This window comes from Mchenga conophoros, linkage group LG11 (assembly GCF_057382185.1).
Source record: "Mchenga conophoros isolate Kocher_MC1m ecotype Shallow Benthic linkage group LG11, M_conophoros_male_GT1.1, whole genome shotgun sequence".
Classification (NCBI taxonomy): domain Eukaryota; kingdom Metazoa; phylum Chordata; class Actinopteri; order Cichliformes; family Cichlidae; genus Mchenga; species Mchenga conophoros.
This window is the reverse complement of record NC_140536.1, coordinates 24,289,710-24,308,512: the sequence shown is the minus strand read 5'-3', so window position 1 is coordinate 24,308,512 and position 18,803 is coordinate 24,289,710. Positions and strand designations below refer to the sequence as shown.

At 40.9% G+C, this 18,803-nt stretch overlaps 3 protein-coding genes across 6 annotated transcripts; 2 read left to right on the top strand and 1 right to left on the bottom strand.

Annotated features, from left to right (window-relative positions):
• Positions 1-956: 956 nt before the first annotated feature.
• LOC146564140 (zinc-binding protein A33) lies at positions 957-4,218 on the bottom strand. 2 transcript variants are annotated; one of them, XM_085291677.1, is made up of 7 exons: positions 3,936-3,957; positions 3,763-3,837; positions 3,417-3,512; positions 3,011-3,244; positions 2,502-2,524; positions 2,231-2,346; positions 957-2,142 (listed from the first exon to the last, which is right to left on the bottom strand). In XM_085291677.1, exons 2-7 carry the CDS (start codon positions 3,826-3,828, stop codon positions 1,589-1,591), a joined length of 1,089 nt encoding a protein of 362 aa, XP_085147803.1. In that variant the 5' UTR covers positions 3,829-3,837; positions 3,936-3,957; the 3' UTR covers positions 957-1,588. The 2 variants fall into 2 exon arrangements, with proteins under 2 accessions (XP_085147803.1, XP_085147802.1); XM_085291676.1 differs by lacking the exon at positions 3,936-3,957 and adding an exon at positions 4,056-4,218 and having other exon boundaries at positions 958-2,142; positions 3,763-3,871.
• Positions 4,219-6,946: 2,728 nt separating this feature from the next.
• Positions 6,947-12,215, top strand: ino80e (INO80 complex subunit E). Of its 3 annotated transcripts, none has more exons than XM_085291674.1 (8): positions 6,947-6,998; positions 7,303-7,385; positions 7,484-7,554; positions 7,641-7,693; positions 7,787-7,868; positions 9,351-9,468; positions 9,771-9,869; positions 11,356-12,215. In XM_085291674.1, exons 2-8 carry the CDS (start codon positions 7,305-7,307, stop codon positions 11,560-11,562), a joined length of 711 nt encoding a protein of 236 aa, XP_085147800.1. In that variant the 5' UTR covers positions 6,947-6,998; positions 7,303-7,304; the 3' UTR covers positions 11,563-12,215. The 3 variants fall into 3 exon arrangements, with proteins under 3 accessions (XP_085147800.1, XP_085147798.1, XP_085147801.1); XM_085291672.1 differs by lacking the exon at positions 6,947-6,998 and adding an exon at positions 7,005-7,171; XM_085291675.1 differs by lacking the exons at positions 6,947-6,998; positions 9,771-9,869 and adding an exon at positions 7,005-7,171.
• Positions 12,216-13,428: 1,213 nt separating this feature from the next.
• Positions 13,429-18,468, top strand: LOC146564138 (uncharacterized). The gene is made up of 3 exons (XM_085291671.1): positions 13,429-13,965; positions 15,326-16,120; positions 16,953-18,468. Exons 1-3 carry the CDS (start codon positions 13,651-13,653, stop codon positions 17,472-17,474), a joined length of 1,632 nt encoding a protein of 543 aa, XP_085147797.1. The 5' UTR covers positions 13,429-13,650; the 3' UTR covers positions 17,475-18,468.
• Positions 18,469-18,803: the final 335 nt, after the last annotated feature.

Below are 18,803 nucleotides of genomic sequence, written 5' to 3'. Positions count from 1 at the left end.
GGTCAGCTGACATATAATAGGTATTGGTTAATTGGCTAAGTTACGCCCAAGTAAATGATCTAGTCTGGTATTTACTTGGGCGTAACTTAGCCAATTAACCAATACCTATTATATGTCAGCTGACCTATCTATGAAGTTTTGACTGGTTAATTTGATTTTTTTTTCCTGTTTCCTGTCTTGTATTTAAGCAATTTTTTACAATGATTTACTATGACCCTGATGAAGGCCACAAGCCGAAACGCGTTGGTCAATTATTAAAGTTGTTCATCTTCCCTCAAGTGTTACTGAAGTTCCTGCTTTATGATTGATGTGTCTGAAAGAAAAAAGCATTTTTAAATTACCAAGTATTGCTTCCGGTCTTTAAACTCTTTTGTTGGTTGGGCTCTAAAAGAGATGAAAAGAGTCTGATTTAATTGTAGGCAGCATACAAGCAAAGCATGTTTCCATTAACAGTGTCTATGGGTTAGTTTGGAGTTTGTGAGTGAGTTCATGATAGCAGCAGATGAATGACAAAGCTTTGTGTGGGTTTGGGTTATGTTGTTGTGAGTGGTTAATGAGAGGTGGCTAGAACTACATTTCCACACAACGCCACTACTGTGTGCTGTCAGTGATTGCAATAGAAAGCCACTTAGAGTGAGTATGAGTGTGAGAGAGGCAGACGGTGAGTGGAAGGAAGAGTTATTACAGCTAATTGGTGCCAGAGGGATTGTGGTTTCATACCCACCTCTGATTAGAGAAAACCCCCACCACTTTTAAGACCACTGGTACTCCTTGCACTATGTGAGTTGTCTCTGCTCTGATCCTCTCTAATTCCTGCTCCTGGCCTGGTTGTGGTGTGATGTCTCACATGGTCTCTCTCTCTCTCTCTGTACTCCCTTTTTGCACAACACTTCACACAGATGTTTTGTAAAGACAATATCTTTATTTCATGTCTAAAGGAATACTAAGAATAAACAAAAGATTATGACATCTGCTGCCTTGCTGTCTTAGTTTTTCTTTCTCTGCAATTAACAACCTTTCAGAAGGACAGTGCCGTCTCAGGGCTATCCCACCAAGCGGAGATCTCACACAATGCCAGCCGTGATTTGTTGTGGGGAACACATGTCACTTTCTGACCACATTAATCCCCTCTGGTGCGTTTTGAGCTTCCATAGCTGCCCCAGGACACAGGACACAGAGCTATTTATATGTAGGCCAAAGGTAAGAACATCACAGCTCTGTTTACACCTGCTGTGGATCCTGAAGCTCCAGATTGGCTGCAAATGACAACCTTAAAGAGTGAAGGAAAGTTACAGAAGCAGTGACCTGTGTTTATTTCATAAACTGAGTTTTTCCATTTATACCCTCTTTTACCAGGAAATAAGTGCATAATCAATGAGAGGGACTCTCTTCTTCTTAAAATGAGAGACACAATAGAATCACTGTAGCAACTATTAATTTTATTTTTGACTCATCTAGCTATTATACTTTTGAGTAAGATGTTAAGTAATCCAGTTGGAGAGGTGCTTCAAAAATGAAAAATCATGATGAAATCATTGGCAATTAATTCTGCAAATGTCTTAATGTTCGGTTCCAGCTGAACAGCTTCTTATAGGGAAGGGATAAAGATGTTCAGTGGTGCCATATTCTTTCCATAATCTGTGTCACATGGGTTGTAGAAGGGAAACAGAGGAACCTCCACAGTGCCCATGGAGAAGGTGTAGATTGGTGCCATGGTAAGGGCATTATAAAAAGTCACCTCCTCCTTTTCACAGTCCAAGAACACGCCAATGCGGACGAGGCAGAGCGACACCTTGATCTTTATCGGGTCTGGGTCAGTGCAGGCTAGGATAGAGCCGCTCTTCAGTGCCAAGGTCCACAGGCCGTTGGAGGTGCCTGTGGCAGACATCTCCCCTCTTGGAACGTCTTCTCTTGCCACACCCAGCCTCCACGCCGTCTTGCTCCCAACCTCGACCTCCCAGTAGTGTCGCCCTGTGGTGAAGCCCTCACGGCCCAGCAAGCAGTAGTAATAGTGAAACTGCCGCGGGTTGGCCTGGAAGTCTTTTGTGTCTTTATCCTCATCGAACCAAACTGAAGTGCAGGACTGGGAGAGAGTCAGATTCGGGTGTGCTGTTTCAGGGTCAAAGGTCACTGATGTAATATCTAGAAACAGAAACAGATTGAGGACAGTGACTGATGCTGCTTATTCACATGTGTATTGCATCGAATGAATGATGCTGTATGGAAATACTTGGGTAGAGGCAGCTTTTCATGTGTTTCCATATTCTGTACTGGATGGGACCGACAAACTGGCCAGAGCGAACCTCTGTGTCCACCTCCGCTGGGAGAACAAAGCTGACCTGAGATCTGTTAGGACACAGAGGGAAGGACTAAATGGTAGGAGGTCCATCTGTAAGACAGTCTCACAGATGCTAAACGTCCATACACACAGGATAAATGAGTTAAGAGGCAATGTCAAGATTCAGATTATTTACTAAAGTCACGCTACTGAGAAAACGTACCTTTTAATGAGATCTTGAATTTCCTACAAGAAAAGAATTCAGCCTTGATTAGTTAAAACAACATAACAGAGCACTTTTCTCATAGAAAGCTTTGTATTTGGACACGGGTCTGCTGTTTGGGCTTTTGTTTTCTAAATGAGAAACTGCTTTTTAATCAAATCAATCGAATCTAATGTAATACTTATTGATCAAATAAGTGCCAGTAAAGTGGTGTTGTGTAAGGGTGGCCCTTTGTAAACATGCATGCTCTAACTGTGAAAGTGTTTAAAGAGGATGAACAATTATAGAAAGTTATTTTTACTCTAAGGCGAGTGTGTCAAAGGAGCAGGGTGGAAAACAGTGGCTCTAGATAAAGCACTGTATTGCTGCTGCTCCTCACCACACACATAAACCCTGCCTATCAACACACCACAGCTTTGCAGAGTATAATTAGAGTCAAGTTCATAAAAGCCCAAGTTTAATTAACAATCACATGTCGTGTCTTCTTATTCAGTGACACTCTTCCTCACTTTGATCAGCTTAGGACTGTCCTCCTCAGTCAGCTTGTTGTTGAGCACTGCGATGGCTTTTTCCAGGTCTCGCCCTTGCCCCGCTATCTTCTTCTCTCTCTCCTTCAGCTGTTTCAGTTGCTTCTGTCTCTCCCTCCTCAGTCGCTCCAGGTCCCTCCACTCCTCCTCATCCAGGAAGCGGTGGAGGTTCTGAAACTCTGCTCTGATTTCCCTTTCTAGGTCATCAAACCTGTTCTGAAAGATAAATCAGGGAAAATGGAAAGAAAGAAATTTAGTATGTAGGTCAAACTGAAGGGTTTCTGTGTTTAACCAATGCTGGCTTCAGCACACTCAATTAGTCTGCAATAAACTGAAATAATTGTGTGTAAAAAGAGATAAAAGATAATGAATAAGGCGGGGATGGTACCTCTACTTCCACTGATTCTATGTATGTCTCTCTTTCTGCTTCTCTGCACTCATCTACCTCATGCTTGATTCTTTTAATAGCCTGGATGAGCTTTTCCTGTAACACACACACACACACACACACACACACACACACACACACACACACACACACACACACACACACACACACACACACACAAAGGAGACATAACCTTGCAGATAAAATACAAAGAGAACAGGAATCCTACTGCAAACAGTTTAAAAAAACAGGAAGCTAAAAATAAAGAACGTTCAAGAGGTAATGTATCTGCTCTCAACTGTTCCAAACACAGCAGCAGGTGGAAACCATAGAACTCGAAGCTTACCTTTTGACCACAGAGAAGGCTTTTTTGGCAGTTGTTGTTGGTGTCTTTAGCGTGGTTTTGGTACATTCCAGTTTTCTGTGTATAGGACAGAGCAGGAACAAAAAGACCTCTGTGAAATTGAAATAAGAGCGAAAGACGGCGTTAGAAGGAGAGAAACAAAATTAATGACATACAGCACAAACACATCAATATGGGGAGGGAGAGCAAAGGAGCGAGAGAGGGAAAACACACATGCCAGTACAACGAGAACAACAGTGAGATACAGTCAGACTATTAGAGCAACGAGGACGTACATCCAAGCAGAAAATTAACAAGAGGAAACGTATTGACAAGCACAGATCAGCAGCCACAGCCTGACTCGAGAAAATATGGCTCCATTAAAAGTAAGGGAAGAAATGGAGGGGTGGGAGAGAGGCAGATGACTGGAGCTGCCAGGAGGGCTTGCTGGCTGGCTGGCTGGGTGGTTGGCAGCAGCGATTTATGGCAGCAGACACAGAGGAGTCTATTTCTGTCTGCCAGTGTCTTTGGAAACAACGAGAGGGGCGGCAAGTCAGTGAGATATTGAGTTTCATATTGGCAGTTGTTTTGCCTGGAAGGGAGACAGTGTGTGTTTATTTTTGCAAGGTGGCTCTCTGATATCTGCCTGATCTGGAAGGTGCATTAAAAGATGCTGTTTCGCTATCGGTGCCCTGCCGGGTTCTATATCGACTGCAAGGGGTGGCATCTTGAAATGTGCAGTCAGCGTTTCCCTGCCCTTGGAGAAACACTATCTGCGCCCACTGCTTCTTCTCACTTTCTGTCTTAAAAAAATAAATAAATAAATAAACCTCCCTCCAGCCTGTCCACTTATCCAAACTTTTTTTTATATATATATATCTCTGTCTCACCCACACCCCATCAACTCCCCCACACACACTCAAGGGTCTGGCTGTGGGCTACGTGCACTGAAGCAGCATCTCTGCAAAATGTTCTTCATCTATAATTCATGGTGCTGGGTGCTGGCCAGTGACTGTGCTGAACTAAGGTTGAGCAGAAAATTCAGTGCACCGCAGGTGGAGGGGACAGGGAGATTTAATAAAATGCAGAGTCTTGACGCGCATGCATGCTACGTAACTCTTGACTGAGGATAAAAGTAGCTGTAAAGCATTGCTGGCTAGCAAATTTAGATATTTAGAATATAAAAGGATGTTTCATGAGCTTTGTGATCGATTCCTAATAAATCAGGTCTAGTTTCACAAACTATTGTGTTACAATACTAATACAGATAATGCTTAATACATAGAAAAAAACTACTACTAGTAATATATGTCTAATACTTTATACTAAAAGAAATAAAAGACATCTGATGCTTGCATTTGTTCATGTGGAACTTTTCTTTCTCTAAATGTGTATTTATAAAAGCTTGAAATCTGCACATATTTGATTTGGTATGGGTTTTACTCTGGATGACCTCCCTAACACAATCCTCCCAGGGATTTGCGTCTCCTCTTCGTGTTTATTTATACATTTAGAAAAATTTGAGAAGTTCCCACCATGCAGAAAACAAGGGAATAAACACACAAGAGAGCATACTATGTCAAACCCAAGTTTGGGACATCGGGCACAGAAAATTGCAGGGAGACATATCTAAGGGAGTTCAGCAGAACCCCAGTGCAAAAAGAGAGAGAGATGAGGAGGAACAATATGAGGAAATTTGATTTGCAAGAATTCACATTTGGATTACTCCTCGTAGGCCAGAGAGAAAGGTTCAGGCTACGGAAGACTGGGCCAAGGTAAGCCCATATTTTGGTTTTCTGCCCTACACTGTTCCTTTCAGTGACTACTCCTGCTTTTATAAGTTGCAACCAGAAAGTTGATCCAAGTCTGCATAACAGGTCTTTAAAAATATGCACTTAAGAGGCTCAACTTAGTTCCCCAATGGGGCTGAAGTTTCCACTCCTGCAGATGGAAAATATTTTGTCATGGGCACAAATGTTTGAAGGACCTATGCAACTTGATTTTAATGGTCAGGGAGAGAATAGTTTTAGAGCACTGTGCAAACGTTGTGAGCCATCCCTAACTTCTCTATGTTTTGTGTAAAAACATGCAGACATAAATGAAAATTTGGAAACAAGAATTCTAATAAGCTTGATAATTAATATGCATGTAAAAAGGTATGACCACCTTTATTCTTCAGCACAGCCAGAACTCCCTGTAATTGAGAAGCCTTTTTGGATTAGTTTCCCTCTTCTTTAAGTTCATTCAGATCTCTTCTTTGGATGTTGCCTGCCTTTTATTCTACTCTTTGTCAAGATGATCCCACACTGTTTCAATAATGTTGAGGCCTGGTCTCTGGGGAGGCCAATCTCTGACTGATAGTGTTCCATTGTGTGCGTTTTTTTGTTTGTTTGTTTTTTTGCTTATGCTTTCAATGCGCTGGCAGTATGTTTGAAATCACTGTCATACTAAAAATTAAAGTAGTGTCAATTGAGATGTTTTCTAGATGATATTGAATGGCTATACTTTTCTGGATTCGTAATTTCCCAGATCCCAAACACCAGTAGTTGAAATGCAGTCCTGAAACATGACACAGCCTCCACTGTGTTTTACAGATGGCTGTAGATACTGTTTAGAGTGTCTACAGTCATACCTCTCTCAATTAGAACCAAAAGTTTCAGTTTGGATTCATCACTCTATAAGACCTGTTGCCCTGTTTACCTTCATTAAAATGTCTTCTTGACAGCTGCCCTTCCACTGATAAGGCTTCAATGAATAGTGAATGGATCAGCTGAAGGTCCAGATGAGGATTGTGCTAAAAAAAAAAAAGTGCTTTGAGTGCTCAAATTCATAGAGAAGCACCATTTATGTACCAGTCCATTTTAACAAACAAAAACACATTCCTTTGAGAATAGTCAGCTACAAGGACTGGACTGAAAATGAGCTAAAACAAGGTAAAAGGAAGACTTTAGAGAAGATGCATGTGTGTAGTAAAGGAGGACATGCAGAGGGCTGGTGTGACAGAGGACGCAGGGAACAGGGTCAGATGGAGACAAGTGATCCGAAGTAGTGACCCATAAAGAGAACAGCTGGATGACGATGAAAAAGAAGAAGGGGATTTAAATATAAAATATTGTTGGGATTTTTAAAGTTGGTACTTCCACTCCTGCCCAGGAGGTGGCGGGAAAGCACCGAAATTGTGAATGTCAAACAACTGTAACAGCAGAAGAAGAAAGACGCACGAATACGACGTCAGATAGGTAAACAATAGCACGTCCCACGGCAGACTCAAGAGAGAGGTGTCATGAGATAAATTAGCTTTAAATTCACCTGAGTCGTGCTAGCATATTTTGTAATAAGCCTTCATAAACATTTGAACTGTTCGTGGCGCTCTAGCTATAGGTAGCAGGCTAGATATCGGAGCTAGCTGAAGGTACGGAGGCTGGTTCCGCTGGAAACGAAGAATGTGCTTTTACAGACACTACCTGCTATAAAACAATTACAGTTAGTATCCACTGCTGCTAACAAACTGCAGATTTCATGGTTTAATTATTTGCATTTTAGACATGAACGGCCAAGCGGACGTCGAAGTCGACTACAAGCGGAAATACAAAAATCTCAAACGGAAATTAAAGTTTCTTGTTTATGTGAGTGTTTTCATTTTAAACCGTCCCGTTTCCTCCGCCGTGCTATAGTTGCGTGTCTGTCTTTGCGCTGATTTCGTTTCGCTGGTTTCCTTTTCCAGGAGCAGGAGTGTTTTCAGGAGGAGCTGAGGAGAGCACAGAGGAAACTTCTGAAAGTTTCCAGGGACAAGAGGTTTGTGAGGATTGTGTCTTCATATAGGTATGATTTGTGCATCCTAATGGAAATGCAAAAAATAATTTTCTATACATGTTTTCCAGCTTTCTTCTGGACAGATTGCTGCAGTATGAGCGAGTAGATGAAGACTCATCAGGTAGACTAGGAACATAAAACCTTTATGAGTAAAAACAAAAGCTGTTGCTTCTGAAGTCCTGTGGATCAATTTTGTCTTTGTTTTCATCATCAGATTCAGAAGCAACTGTTTCCTCGGAAAACAGTGAAGGGGAAGGACCCAGAGAGAGGGAAAGGGAACGAGAGGGAGCAAAGAAGTAAGTCGGCTATTTAAGTAAATAAATTACCAGGTAGATCAACCAGAATCATTCACTTTTGAGTAGGTTCATATTTAACCTTTTATTTCCACCCTCCACAGACGTCTTGTGCAATGCGAAGTTACCTGTTTACTTTGCATTGCACAACACTGTGTGTTATAAGTATTCATAGTAGTTGCATGCTCCATGAATCACTCATTTTATAGTTTGAGCCCAATGAATTCTGGTGTTGTCATCTTGGAATAAGCCAGTGTATTCAGGGAAGAAAAAATTCAGTGATGGAAAAATCCTGGGCATTCAGTATATTCCGGTAGTTAGCTGATCTCATTTTCGGACAAATAACACTACCAAACCAACCCTAGACAATCTGAAGCAACTACAGATCATAACACTGACCAACAGGTTCCCATCTGAAATCGGATAAATCTGGGATTATATGACCACATGATCTTTTTCCACTGTCCAAGATTCTAATCTTTATGCTCCCTAAACTGAAGCCTTTCCCCCCAATTAAACACCAAGTAGTTTTCTTAAGGCTATGTGTGGAAATACCCTGTCTTTCAGTATTAAACACAGCCATATTGTATGATTTGATCTACAGTCATTCAATCATCACCACTTCCAGGTTTAATGATGTATTGAACAGTTAGCCCAATTTTTGTAGTTTCAGAGATCATCCGGAATGCATGCAGGCCATTAATTTGTCCCTTTTGAAATGTAGCTCCATAAATGAAGCGTGTGAATTACCACAGTAATTGTTGGTGGAAGGCTCTTTCCTATTTGAGGTGTTAAATCCAGGTGGTGACTGGATTTGGCCAGTCAGTTTATATTCAAGCATTAAATGATATTAAGGTACAGGTTAGAGTAGTGATTTCCCTTTGTTTAGTGTGAGTCTCTAGCCAACACTAATAAATCATAAAGTGAGTATTTTTACTGTTTTACAGTGGCTGAATGTTGTTTTTCTCTGTTTTCTTAACTGTGACTAGCTAGCACAAGAACGGTGTTTTCACAATTCTGTATGAGAAAAAAAAAATTCAGCATAATCTTTCTGTCACCCTGTCTCTGAGGGAGAAGGTGGCTTGCCCTCCCACTTAGTGACAGGGTGAGAAGTTCAGTCATTTGGGACGTACTAGGAGTAGTAGTAGTGAAATGTTCCATGCATGTTCTACTGGGAGTAGGCCCCGGGGTAATCCCAGGACACCCTGTTCCACCGAGTGAGCTGGAGGAGGTGGCTGGGGAGAAGGAGGTTTGGCTTCTCTGCTGCCCCAACGTTCCGGCCCCGAATAATCAGCAGAAAATGGATGGATGGATATGCAATGAAGGCAGTAGGGGGCATTTTAAAGCTAGGTTTATTTGGGCTTACTTTACATGTCCAAGCCAAGTAAGCCTGTTAGAACAGTTGAGTGAAACATTTGTGCTTTCTAATTGTTAAACAAAACACATTCATATTTCTTTTTATTTAATCCATGACCTTCTTTTCAGGCGAAAAAGTAGTCCCGGTGCGTGCCTCCCTTCATCATCATCTCCTCATCTCTCCCTGCTTTCCCGTCCTGGTGTGAACTCCCTGCAGTCATCCGGCTCTGGGGCCTACCTCAACGCTGTGAGTTTCTTTCCCCTCTTATCTTATTGCAACCAACAACAATAACATTGCCGTCATATTCATCTTCTCATCAAAGAGCATAATCTGTTTTTTTAATTTTGCATTATTTTATTCACAAGTCTGTTCCTTGCTTTTTGTTTTTAGATTTATAATTGCTCCACTGTCTTTTTATTGTTCATTCTTCTGTGTCTGTTTTGTTTGTTTTTCTGTGTGTCTGTCTTATAAACTGCCCTTTGACTGTGTGCATGCATGTTTGTGTGGTCATTTGACAATGATTTGGGGCCTGCGTGTGTGTTGGGCAGATGCCCTTCCCACCAGAGTATTTGGCTCCCCCAGCTGAACGAATGAAGAAAGAGAGAAAAACAAAGACGGCAAAAAACAAGAAAGAGACTACGGGGAAGGTGAGAGAGGAAGAGGGGAAACAAGATGTTCAGAGATAAAAATAATTATGATCAAACACTTCACGCTTTATTCTCACAAACTGTACACAAACCAGCTATTTATATTTGATGGCCCGGCAGGCTGTTTCCAGTATTTTCAGTTTAGATGCATATTTATAACAAAGTAAAAAGCATCTAAAATATGTATATTTCATAGTACAGTTTTTCATTTTTATTGCTCTAACAATGGCATTTCAAGACCCTTTTGTTGAGCCCCAAAATGAAAAAATATATGAGTGCATATACAGTTGTGATAAAAAAGAAAGTGCACCCTCTGTCAATTGTAAGGTTTTACATATCAGGATATAATATTTAAAAAATGATCTGGTGTTAGGAGGTTTTAAATTGAGCTAAATACAACCTGAGATAAACAACACATGGTCTTTACCAAAAACATAAACTGCAGAAGCAGTTTGTGGAAAAACAAAGTGCGCCCAGTGACTCAGTAGCTTGTAGACCCACCTTTAGCACCAATAATTGGAAGTAATTTTTTTCTGTGTGACTTTATCAGTCTTCTTCAGTTCATTGACGTTTGTTGGCATTCATTTATGCACAGCTCTCTTAAGCATTCCAGTCAGGTTGAGGTCTGGACTTTGAGCCATCACACCTTGATTCTTTGCTTTTTCAGTAATTCTGTTTTAGAGTTGCTGCTGTGCGTGGGATCTTTGTCCTGTTGCAGAGTTAGCCAACAGATGATGTCACATTTGACTGTAGAATGCTTTGGTGTACACAGGAGCTTATGCTCCACTCTATGACTGCAAGGTGCCTGAATCCAGCGGCTGCAAAGCAAGCCAAGTCATCGTCCCTGCACCACTGCACCTGACACTTGATATAAGGTGTTTGTGCTGACAGGCTGTGTTTGGTTGTTTTGTATTTTTTGCCATTTCTCTGAGCATTGTGTGTTAAGACCCACTCCTGTGAGGATTGGCAGCTGTCTTGAATGTTTGCCCCTTGCGAATAATCCTTCTCACTGGAGAATGATGGGGCAGATTGTTTGGAAATGCCCTTGGGCAGCAACAGTTGCTGATGGCTTGTGTTAACACACATCTGAATGCTCCAGACCAGAAAACTGCCAAATCGTCTGCTTTCATAAAGGTGCTCACATTTGCTGATTATCAATTAACCAAGTTCATTTGATTAGCAGCATCTGGCTGCTACCTACACTCCTAATGACACACTGTAATATGCAATTGTTACGGTTGTATTTACCTAATTTTAAGACCCACTAAGAACCAGGTGAATTTATTTTTTATTCTATCCGGATACATAAAAGCTTAGATTTTAAGTAGAGTGTACTGTCTTTTTACCATGACTGTTCATGCTTTGTCCTGATTTACTCCGGTCATCTGTGACATTACCATCAATCCCCACTCATCATTCTTTTACACTCCGTCCATCCCTCGCTTTGTCGTTCCAAACAACAACTTCTTCTTTCTGATCTTCTTAGGTCGTTACTTCAATGGCAGCTAATTACCCATCAGGCCCTGCAGCTCCTCCAACAGCCAGTGGCCACTTCAGCTGGGTTCCTAGACAGATGTTTAGCGGAGATGCAGCTGAGGAGGAGGGCGAGAGCGACGGAGACAGTGACAGAGGAGACGAAGACAGAGGAGAGGGAGACGAGGCTGAACTCGTCATTGACATCCCTAATGAGTGAGCCTGAGTGTGCGATTAGATTTATTTATAAGTGAGGGAAATGTATGTGGATGTAAGGTTGAAAAATAGAACAGGGTTCAATGTATTTCTGCATTGAACAAACAAGTCCACACTTTTGAAAGGAGGGTCAAGCTCCCCCTTGTGGACTTAAGCTTAACTGCAGCAGCGCTGTCCAAACAATATCATCAGTAGTGCGTTTGTGTAAAATTATGTCGGGTTATTGGTCTGTGACAAAAGTGCAGTCTGCAAAGGATTAAGAAAGGTCTGGAATCACTGAGCTGGATGGATACTTTACTTTGTACAGCGGTTTCAAACTACCTGCTGATTATTTTTGTCAAAACATCCACACAAACTGAATACTAGGTGTGTCCTTTGTTTTTTTTATTGCTTAACAGCTGTCTCTGACTTTGTATTGTAGAAGTGCTGCAGTCCTTTTAAAACTGTTCAACTGTGACATAAATGTGTGTGCAGCTTTAAGTTTTGTTTACTTGTTACAGTTTTGACATTTCTCATTTGTACTCACAGTTTATTTCATCAAATCGGTCAAAAATTAAAGTGTTTCTCATGAATGGGTGTGTATAGTTTTTGTACCCATCCAACTGTGTGTCAGATTAAAATAATTTCAGCAGACTAAAAGTTTTTATTTAAACTTCACTTCACTTGTGTGTGTGTGTGTGTGTGTGTGTGTGTGTGTGTGTGTGTGTGTGTGTGTGTGTGTGTGTGTGTGTGTGTGTGTGTGTGTGTGTTATTCACAGATTCCACCGATGCAGCTTTACTTAAACAGAAAGTGTTTATGTGTTTACCAAAATGCATTTGTAACATATTTTGTAAAGTGAAAGTGTTAAATTGCTCTTATGTTGTGGTTTATTACCCCACCCTGAACTCACACCCTGAAACTCCCATTCCACAGCTCCACACAGACACTGAAGTAGGCAGTCCTCTTTGTACTGTGTTGCATTTAGCTTTTTTAAATATTTACAACACTAAAATACTGCGTAAACTTCATGTCCATGTCACTTACTGTGTATGACTGTCTTTGCTTGCTTGACCTCTTTGCAAAGGAATCCTGATACCGTTGTTGACTGAAGCCCAAGGGTACATTTGGCTCATGTTGGCCATAACTTTTAAGCAATGTGAAGGGAGCGTGGCGCGACTCCAGCTCTTCATGACTAAAAGGGAGTGCAAGATATTTTTTTCCTTTGACTCTAGAGCTGTGGTATTGCATGCAGATTTCTGTTTTTGCGACATAATGATTTTGCAAAAAGCACTCAGTGCCAGCGTCATGCCTCAACAGGCACGGTTCTGATATTTAGGAGGGCAAATGTGCAAGCCATGAAAGGGAGTGTGTTCAGATTTCAAGAATCGCTGCACTCTGGGAGAGACAATGACCCGTGAAACTGTCGCTATCCAGATTTAGCTCTAATAAGGAGTTCATGAACAGACCCTGCTATATTTAGAGTTCACTTTCTCTCATTTATCTGGACTTTTAGGTGTGAAATTCTTCTTGATTTGGAAGCAGTTCAAAGCAAATATTTGATCTGATAGAGAGTCAGCACTTTAAGGTAAGCGCTTTACCTAACAACAAGAGTTTGTCAATCAAATAACCTTGCACAGAGACCATTGTTTAGGCATGCAGACATACAGGTAATTGACAGTCCTGAATAGGTGTGGGCTTTCCTTGTGTACTTAACAGAAATGGGAGTTAAAGGTGTAACCATAGAGAGTATGAGAGGGAGGGGTGAAGTGGAGGTACAGGCAGAGGGAGAGTCACAGAGGGTGGAACTGACAGAGGGGGGCGAGGCTGTCAGGAAAAGGGAAATGAAGGAGTAAGCAAGATTGTGCCTGCAAACACAGACTCACTCTCACAGAGTGCAGCTAACATTACCAGCGGACAGACATGGTTGCAGAGAAACTGGAGGAGGAAACAAGGAGCGAGTGAGGAAAACAACAAGCCATCAGCAGCCAACCTTGGCCACATTATCTTTCTCATCTATATACGGAAATCACTGGGTAATTTATAAGCCTTTCACTCTGTGTGTGTGTGTGTGAGTGAGAGGAGGGGGGGGGATCTGCTAAGCTCACCACCATCATGCTGTGTCCTGCTGCTGTCAGTGCAGCTGCTGCGGCTGTCTGCCTGCTGGCAGTGCTGGGCCTAGGTCTGTCTCTCCCAGCTGAGGACAACTCGGAGGCAGACTTCACCCTCTGCAGCAACTGCTTCTACAGACAGACGCCTCCTCGGGGATCCTCTGCAGGGCCGCTGCTGCGCCCACGCTGCCACAGGCTGCCGGGAGGGCAGGCGTTTGCCACTCTCTCCAGACCGACCTGTGACACAGCTGTCTACTCTGCCTTCCATCTCCGCCAGGGATGGACTGAGAGGGAGGGAGAGGAGGGGAGAGAACCTGTGGTAAGAGTTCATCTATCACATTTCTTAAAGTAGAAGTGCTTAGTTTTAAAAGATTAAGTTATAAGTAAAGAAATGTGGTGGAGAGTAACTAAGTACATTGTGAGTGGTAACCACTCAATTTTCTAATAAAGAAAATTAAGTAAAAAACGCAGAAAATTGAGCCCTGCAAAAGATTGGTGGCGTGTCCAAGGTGTGCCCAGCCACCTGCCCTGTGACAGCTGGGATACGCTCTAGCCCAACCGTGACCCTGAATTGGATAAGCAGAAGAAAACGCAAGGCTGGATTTGATGGCCACCCCTTAAGAGGGGCCTGTAATGACTATTAACTCTTTGCAGTTGAAGTTTAGACAAATTTCATCTCTAAAAAACTTTCAGGTGTTTACATCTGAACACCAGCTCAGTGCTGAATTAATTAATTAATTAATATTTCACACAAAAAATCATCATTGGTATAGAAAACATGATTCATAGGAACATTTATGTACAGAATGCATTCTTACATATTACATATGTCTTACATATTGTTATTTAATAGTCAAACTAAATGTTAGTTTTTATATCTAAATTTGAGCTGACACACTGGAATTAATCAAACATAACATTCAACCACTAAAATACATTTTTCATTTCAGGAAGGCAAGTAAATAACTGCAATTTGGCATCAAAAATAATAACATGTTTCTATCTTTTTTCTGCTTTTTTGCAAAATAGTAAATTAGAGAATTTATGAATGACAACAATAATGATATTTTAACATTGGATTGACCATTAGGAAACATAAGAAATTATTTTCGTAATTACAATGCTGTTAATTTAGGGCATCTGTGGCATAAACCTTATATTGGTTGGTGATCTAATAACTTTGTTAAGCACTCTACTTGGAATACTTTATCCCAGACAACAGAAATAATCTGGGATAATAATAAATAAGAAGTAGTAGTATAAGAATAAGTCTGGGGATAACTAAAGATTTTTAATGCAGAGCCTTTAAATAATACAAGTGTATTCAATATAAAATAAAACACCTTTGAAACTTTTATTTTTCAAACATTCAGCTCTCAGGCCAAACAAAAAGTTTTTTTTAAATTAGGAAAGGAGTCTGATTATTTTTTCCACATTAAAAATCATTTGAAAATGGAGCTTAAAGAAAATGCAAACAATATAAATTTAAAAGATGGATTGGATCTTTATCACACTCATAATTATCAACACTGAACAGCTGAGCACAGAGAAACAGGAATTAGAGATGTTTCTGTTATTGTTGTGTCCTTATATGGGAACATTTAAAAATCAGAGTGCATAGATTGAAGAGTTTGATGGACTCTTTCTTAAACTGCTGGTTTTGGTTCTTTTTCTGCCAGACAGAGCAGGAAGAAGACATTAAAGTGGCAGCACCAGCTCTTCTCAGAGGAGGTGTGGATCCATCTCATTCTTTCTCGCCCACAGACTCCCCTTTTCACCACTGGGATTCAACAGTCACAACACTGGTCCAGTCAAGCGTGTCTCCCCAGTGCAGCACTGTAGGGGGTGAGCTCTACATTCTTACTGGAGCGGGAGGACTCGGGGCTGCTGAGGATGGAGACGAGGAGTGTCAGACGAAGCCGCTGTGGTCTGCGGCGTGCTGTGCTGTCCCGCAGGGGAAGGGTGGCTTCAGCGTTGGGTTAATCAGAGAGACGCAGGAAGGGGTGAGGCAAGTGAGCGTGAAGGAGCTGGAAGACATGCTTGGATTGGCAGAAATGTTCTCTGAAGGCTGCAGAGGAGGAGATGGGAAAAGTGTTGAAGTCGGAGTTGGTCTCCACAGTGAGGGACTTCCTGGAAATACAGATGTGCAGACAGACATTCTGGAAAGCCGAGAGAAGTCGATAACTAAAGAACAGGCAGCTAATTCTCAGTCAGGGAAAGCTGATGGTGCTGACGCCATGCAGGAGACTTCAGCAGATGCAGCAACTTCTGAGAGCAGCAGTAATGAACAGGGTGATGTGACACGTTCAGGAGCTGTCAGGTCAGACTCCGACTCCTCAGCTGAACATGAAACTGCTGAAGAGACGGACACAAACTCCACCAGCACTCTGGTCTCCATCCTCTCCACCACCTTCTCCATCTTCAAATTTCCTCTGCGTCCTGTATTTTCTACAATCACACAACTACCTGGACAGGTAGCTCTAATAGCTCTCTAATAGCTCTAATGTGTAAACATCCAAAAATATACTACACAAAATATAAATATAAACATAATTTAAACTGAATTGCCCCTCTCACCATACTAACAGTTATTTTCTCTGTAAAGGATGTGCAGATATTAAGAGGTTCAGACTCAAAGATGTTTTCTGGGAGTATATCATACACTTCCATAGAGTCGAGTCTATATTAAGGGAAAGGTGCAATACTGGGTCCACTTTCCCATAAAGCATTACTGAGACTTCATGGATTACCTCGCCACACCCTAGTTTGTAAAAACATCATTGTTAACATCATGATTTTGTCAGACCTCTCAGATCCACATTCCAGACACGTGTGTAACACATGTGTGACAATTGTTTTCACAGACTGGCTAATGCTCCCTGAGACTCTCTAATTTCACTAGTTACAAGCAATCCTTGAGAATTAAAAGATATTATGACTTTATATTCATTAAACAGTATAATGACCTGTGGTTCTGATTAATGTTTTCAATAGGAAAATAAAACCATTACAAATCATTAGAAATAGACAATTTTTCTTTCTACATTTGAGCCTCGGGTTAATAAAACTGTCTCAAGAGTTTGTGTTATGTATTAACCTGTTATGTATTAACATATTCAGGTTCAGAGTTAAATAATAAATCATCTCATTCCAGTCTGCTCCGCCCGTAGACTGGAATGAGGTGTGGTGTACAGGTGGAGTTAATTCTAGGTGTAGTACATTGCCTCAAGGCTTTCTGTCTTTTTGTTGTTTATACTTCCTGCAGTCACACTGTGAAATCGACTCACTATTCTTATCTGCGTTCAGGTCACCTATGTTCTCCAGGAAGACCTCGGAGTTCTCTCTACCCTGCCTGGAGAGACCTTCACCCTGTTCCATCTACTGACCTCTGACCTCCTCTCCTGGATGGGCACAGCAGGAGAAATGCTGCTAGGTATTGGGGAGACCTGCTTCTGTAGTGTTTATTACTGCACCTCCTCTATGATGGGGGAACTGCTGAGCAGCTGCCACACTGGGGTCACTGGTCTGGGCACCCTAGCTGGAGACACGGTGGGGGTATTTGGTGAAGCTTTGGATAATGCTTGGTCGGTGACCAAGTTCTTTGGAGGGCGGCTGTGGGAGCACAGTGAGGGTTATGTGGGAACAGTGATGTCAGAGATGGGAGGTCAAGCACAAGCTGTAGGAGGAGGTTTTGGGAGACTGGTATGGAGAAGTGGGAAGGGAGTGATCAATGTGTGCAGGCTGGGTGGAGGGGTTATATTTGGAATGGTTGATGTAGTCTTTGGGGGTGTAAGAGAGGCCTTTGGGCAGGAGTCGAATGAAGAATGAAAGAAAAAAATAAAACTCAAGATGACACCTTTAATAAACTTTAATAAAGTTTCAGTTTTGGTTTGTAAATTTCTTCCAGATATGAATGTGTGAAAAACTAATTAAAGATGATGTAATTTGATATGACTTAGTTGTTACAGATGGTTTGCTGGATTTATTTTTGAAATAACATAGTGGTGGAGTAAATTTCACTGCATTTCTTACACTGTAGATCTTACAATTCACTGTGGAAAACTAGCTGCCCAAATAGTCTGCTGTACTTGAGAGCTTAACCAACTGTGATTTGAATAACACTGTGCACACTCTGCTTTTGGATGTAATTACTCAAGACAACTTGTGTGATAACTGTCACATCTGTAAATCTGAATAAAAGAGTATGCTGGGTTACCAACATGACATGCACCATTTCCTTGAATTCCCTTAATTGAATATTCTTGTTTCCTTCTTCCAGTAGTACAGTTTGACACATATATGTATATTTACCCAGTTACCCAGTCATATTATACTTCTACTGCAAACTGTATTTTTAGACAGTAAAAAATAACAGAATTTTACAGATTAAACCATGATGATGTTGGTAATACGTTTTTACCAGTTCAGTAAACTGCTGCTTTATTATACTATTATACTATATTTATTATACTGCGTTATTTATACTAAATGACGATGAAAGCAAAGCTAATATATAACCTAACCTGCAAGATGACTCTCTACCACAGACAAATTTTTATTATCGAGGGCACATGAGATATAAAACATTTGTTATGCCTATTTGAATGCAAATATATTGTTTTGGTGTAATATATATATCAACAGACATTGTAGTGATTGAGTATAACAGTCCAAATAGCAACATCTGGAGGAAGGAGCGCGAAACAATAGAGTACCAGGGGCTAAAGGTGGAAGGTAAAGTGTAAGAGTCATTATGTGTGTCATTGTATTTAAATTTGAATATATGTGTGTGTGTAATTAAATTCAGTCAACTGATTGTAATTTCTTTTTTTTTTTAAATAAATACTTGCTAATTATCATTTTCTTACTATTAGCTGATTTGATGTAATAGTTATGTACTACAACTACTAATAATAATAATAATCACTATCATCGTCATCATACTTTAACTTTTTATTAAACTGCTTTTAAATTGCTTTTATTAGCAGTTTTAACAGCTTTAACAAGACTTTTTAAATGCAGGTTCTATAATTTTTAATTTAATAGCTTTACACAGTGGCGTTGCTAATCTAATGCAATCTAATCTAATCACCGATCGCTGATTAAAATACCTTCAGTGGTAGTTGTTGCTGATCTGTTCTCGTCAATGGGTTGTAG

Bases quoted from the DNA above. Each gene is read 5' to 3' on its own strand.
- LOC146564140 (XM_085291676.1), bottom strand. From the start codon at position 3,828: ATGTACCAAAACCACGCTAAAGACACCAACAACAACTGCCAAAAAAGC. The intron at 3,245-3,416 runs GTACCATCCCCG...TTTATCTTTCAG, and splicing joins TAGAATCAGTGGAAGTAGAG to AACAGGTTTGATGACCTAGA. The intron at 2,143-2,230 runs GTATTTCCATAC...TTCTGTTTCTAG, and splicing joins GAAAAGCTGCCTCTACCCAA to ATATTACATCAGTGACCTTT.
- ino80e (XM_085291674.1), top strand. From the start codon at position 7,305: ATGAACGGCCAAGCGGACGTCGAAGTCGACTACAAGCGGAAATACAAA. The intron at 7,386-7,483 runs GTGAGTGTTTTC...TTCCTTTTCCAG, and splicing joins AATTAAAGTTTCTTGTTTAT to GAGCAGGAGTGTTTTCAGGA. The intron at 9,469-9,770 runs GTGAGTTTCTTT...TGTGTTGGGCAG, and splicing joins CTGGGGCCTACCTCAACGCT to ATGCCCTTCCCACCAGAGTA.
- LOC146564138 (XM_085291671.1), top strand. From the start codon at position 13,651: ATGCTGTGTCCTGCTGCTGTCAGTGCAGCTGCTGCGGCTGTCTGCCTG. The intron at 13,966-15,325 runs GTAAGAGTTCAT...TTTTTCTGCCAG, and splicing joins AGGAGGGGAGAGAACCTGTG to ACAGAGCAGGAAGAAGACAT. The intron at 16,121-16,952 runs GTAGCTCTAATA...ATCTGCGTTCAG, and splicing joins TCACACAACTACCTGGACAG to GTCACCTATGTTCTCCAGGA.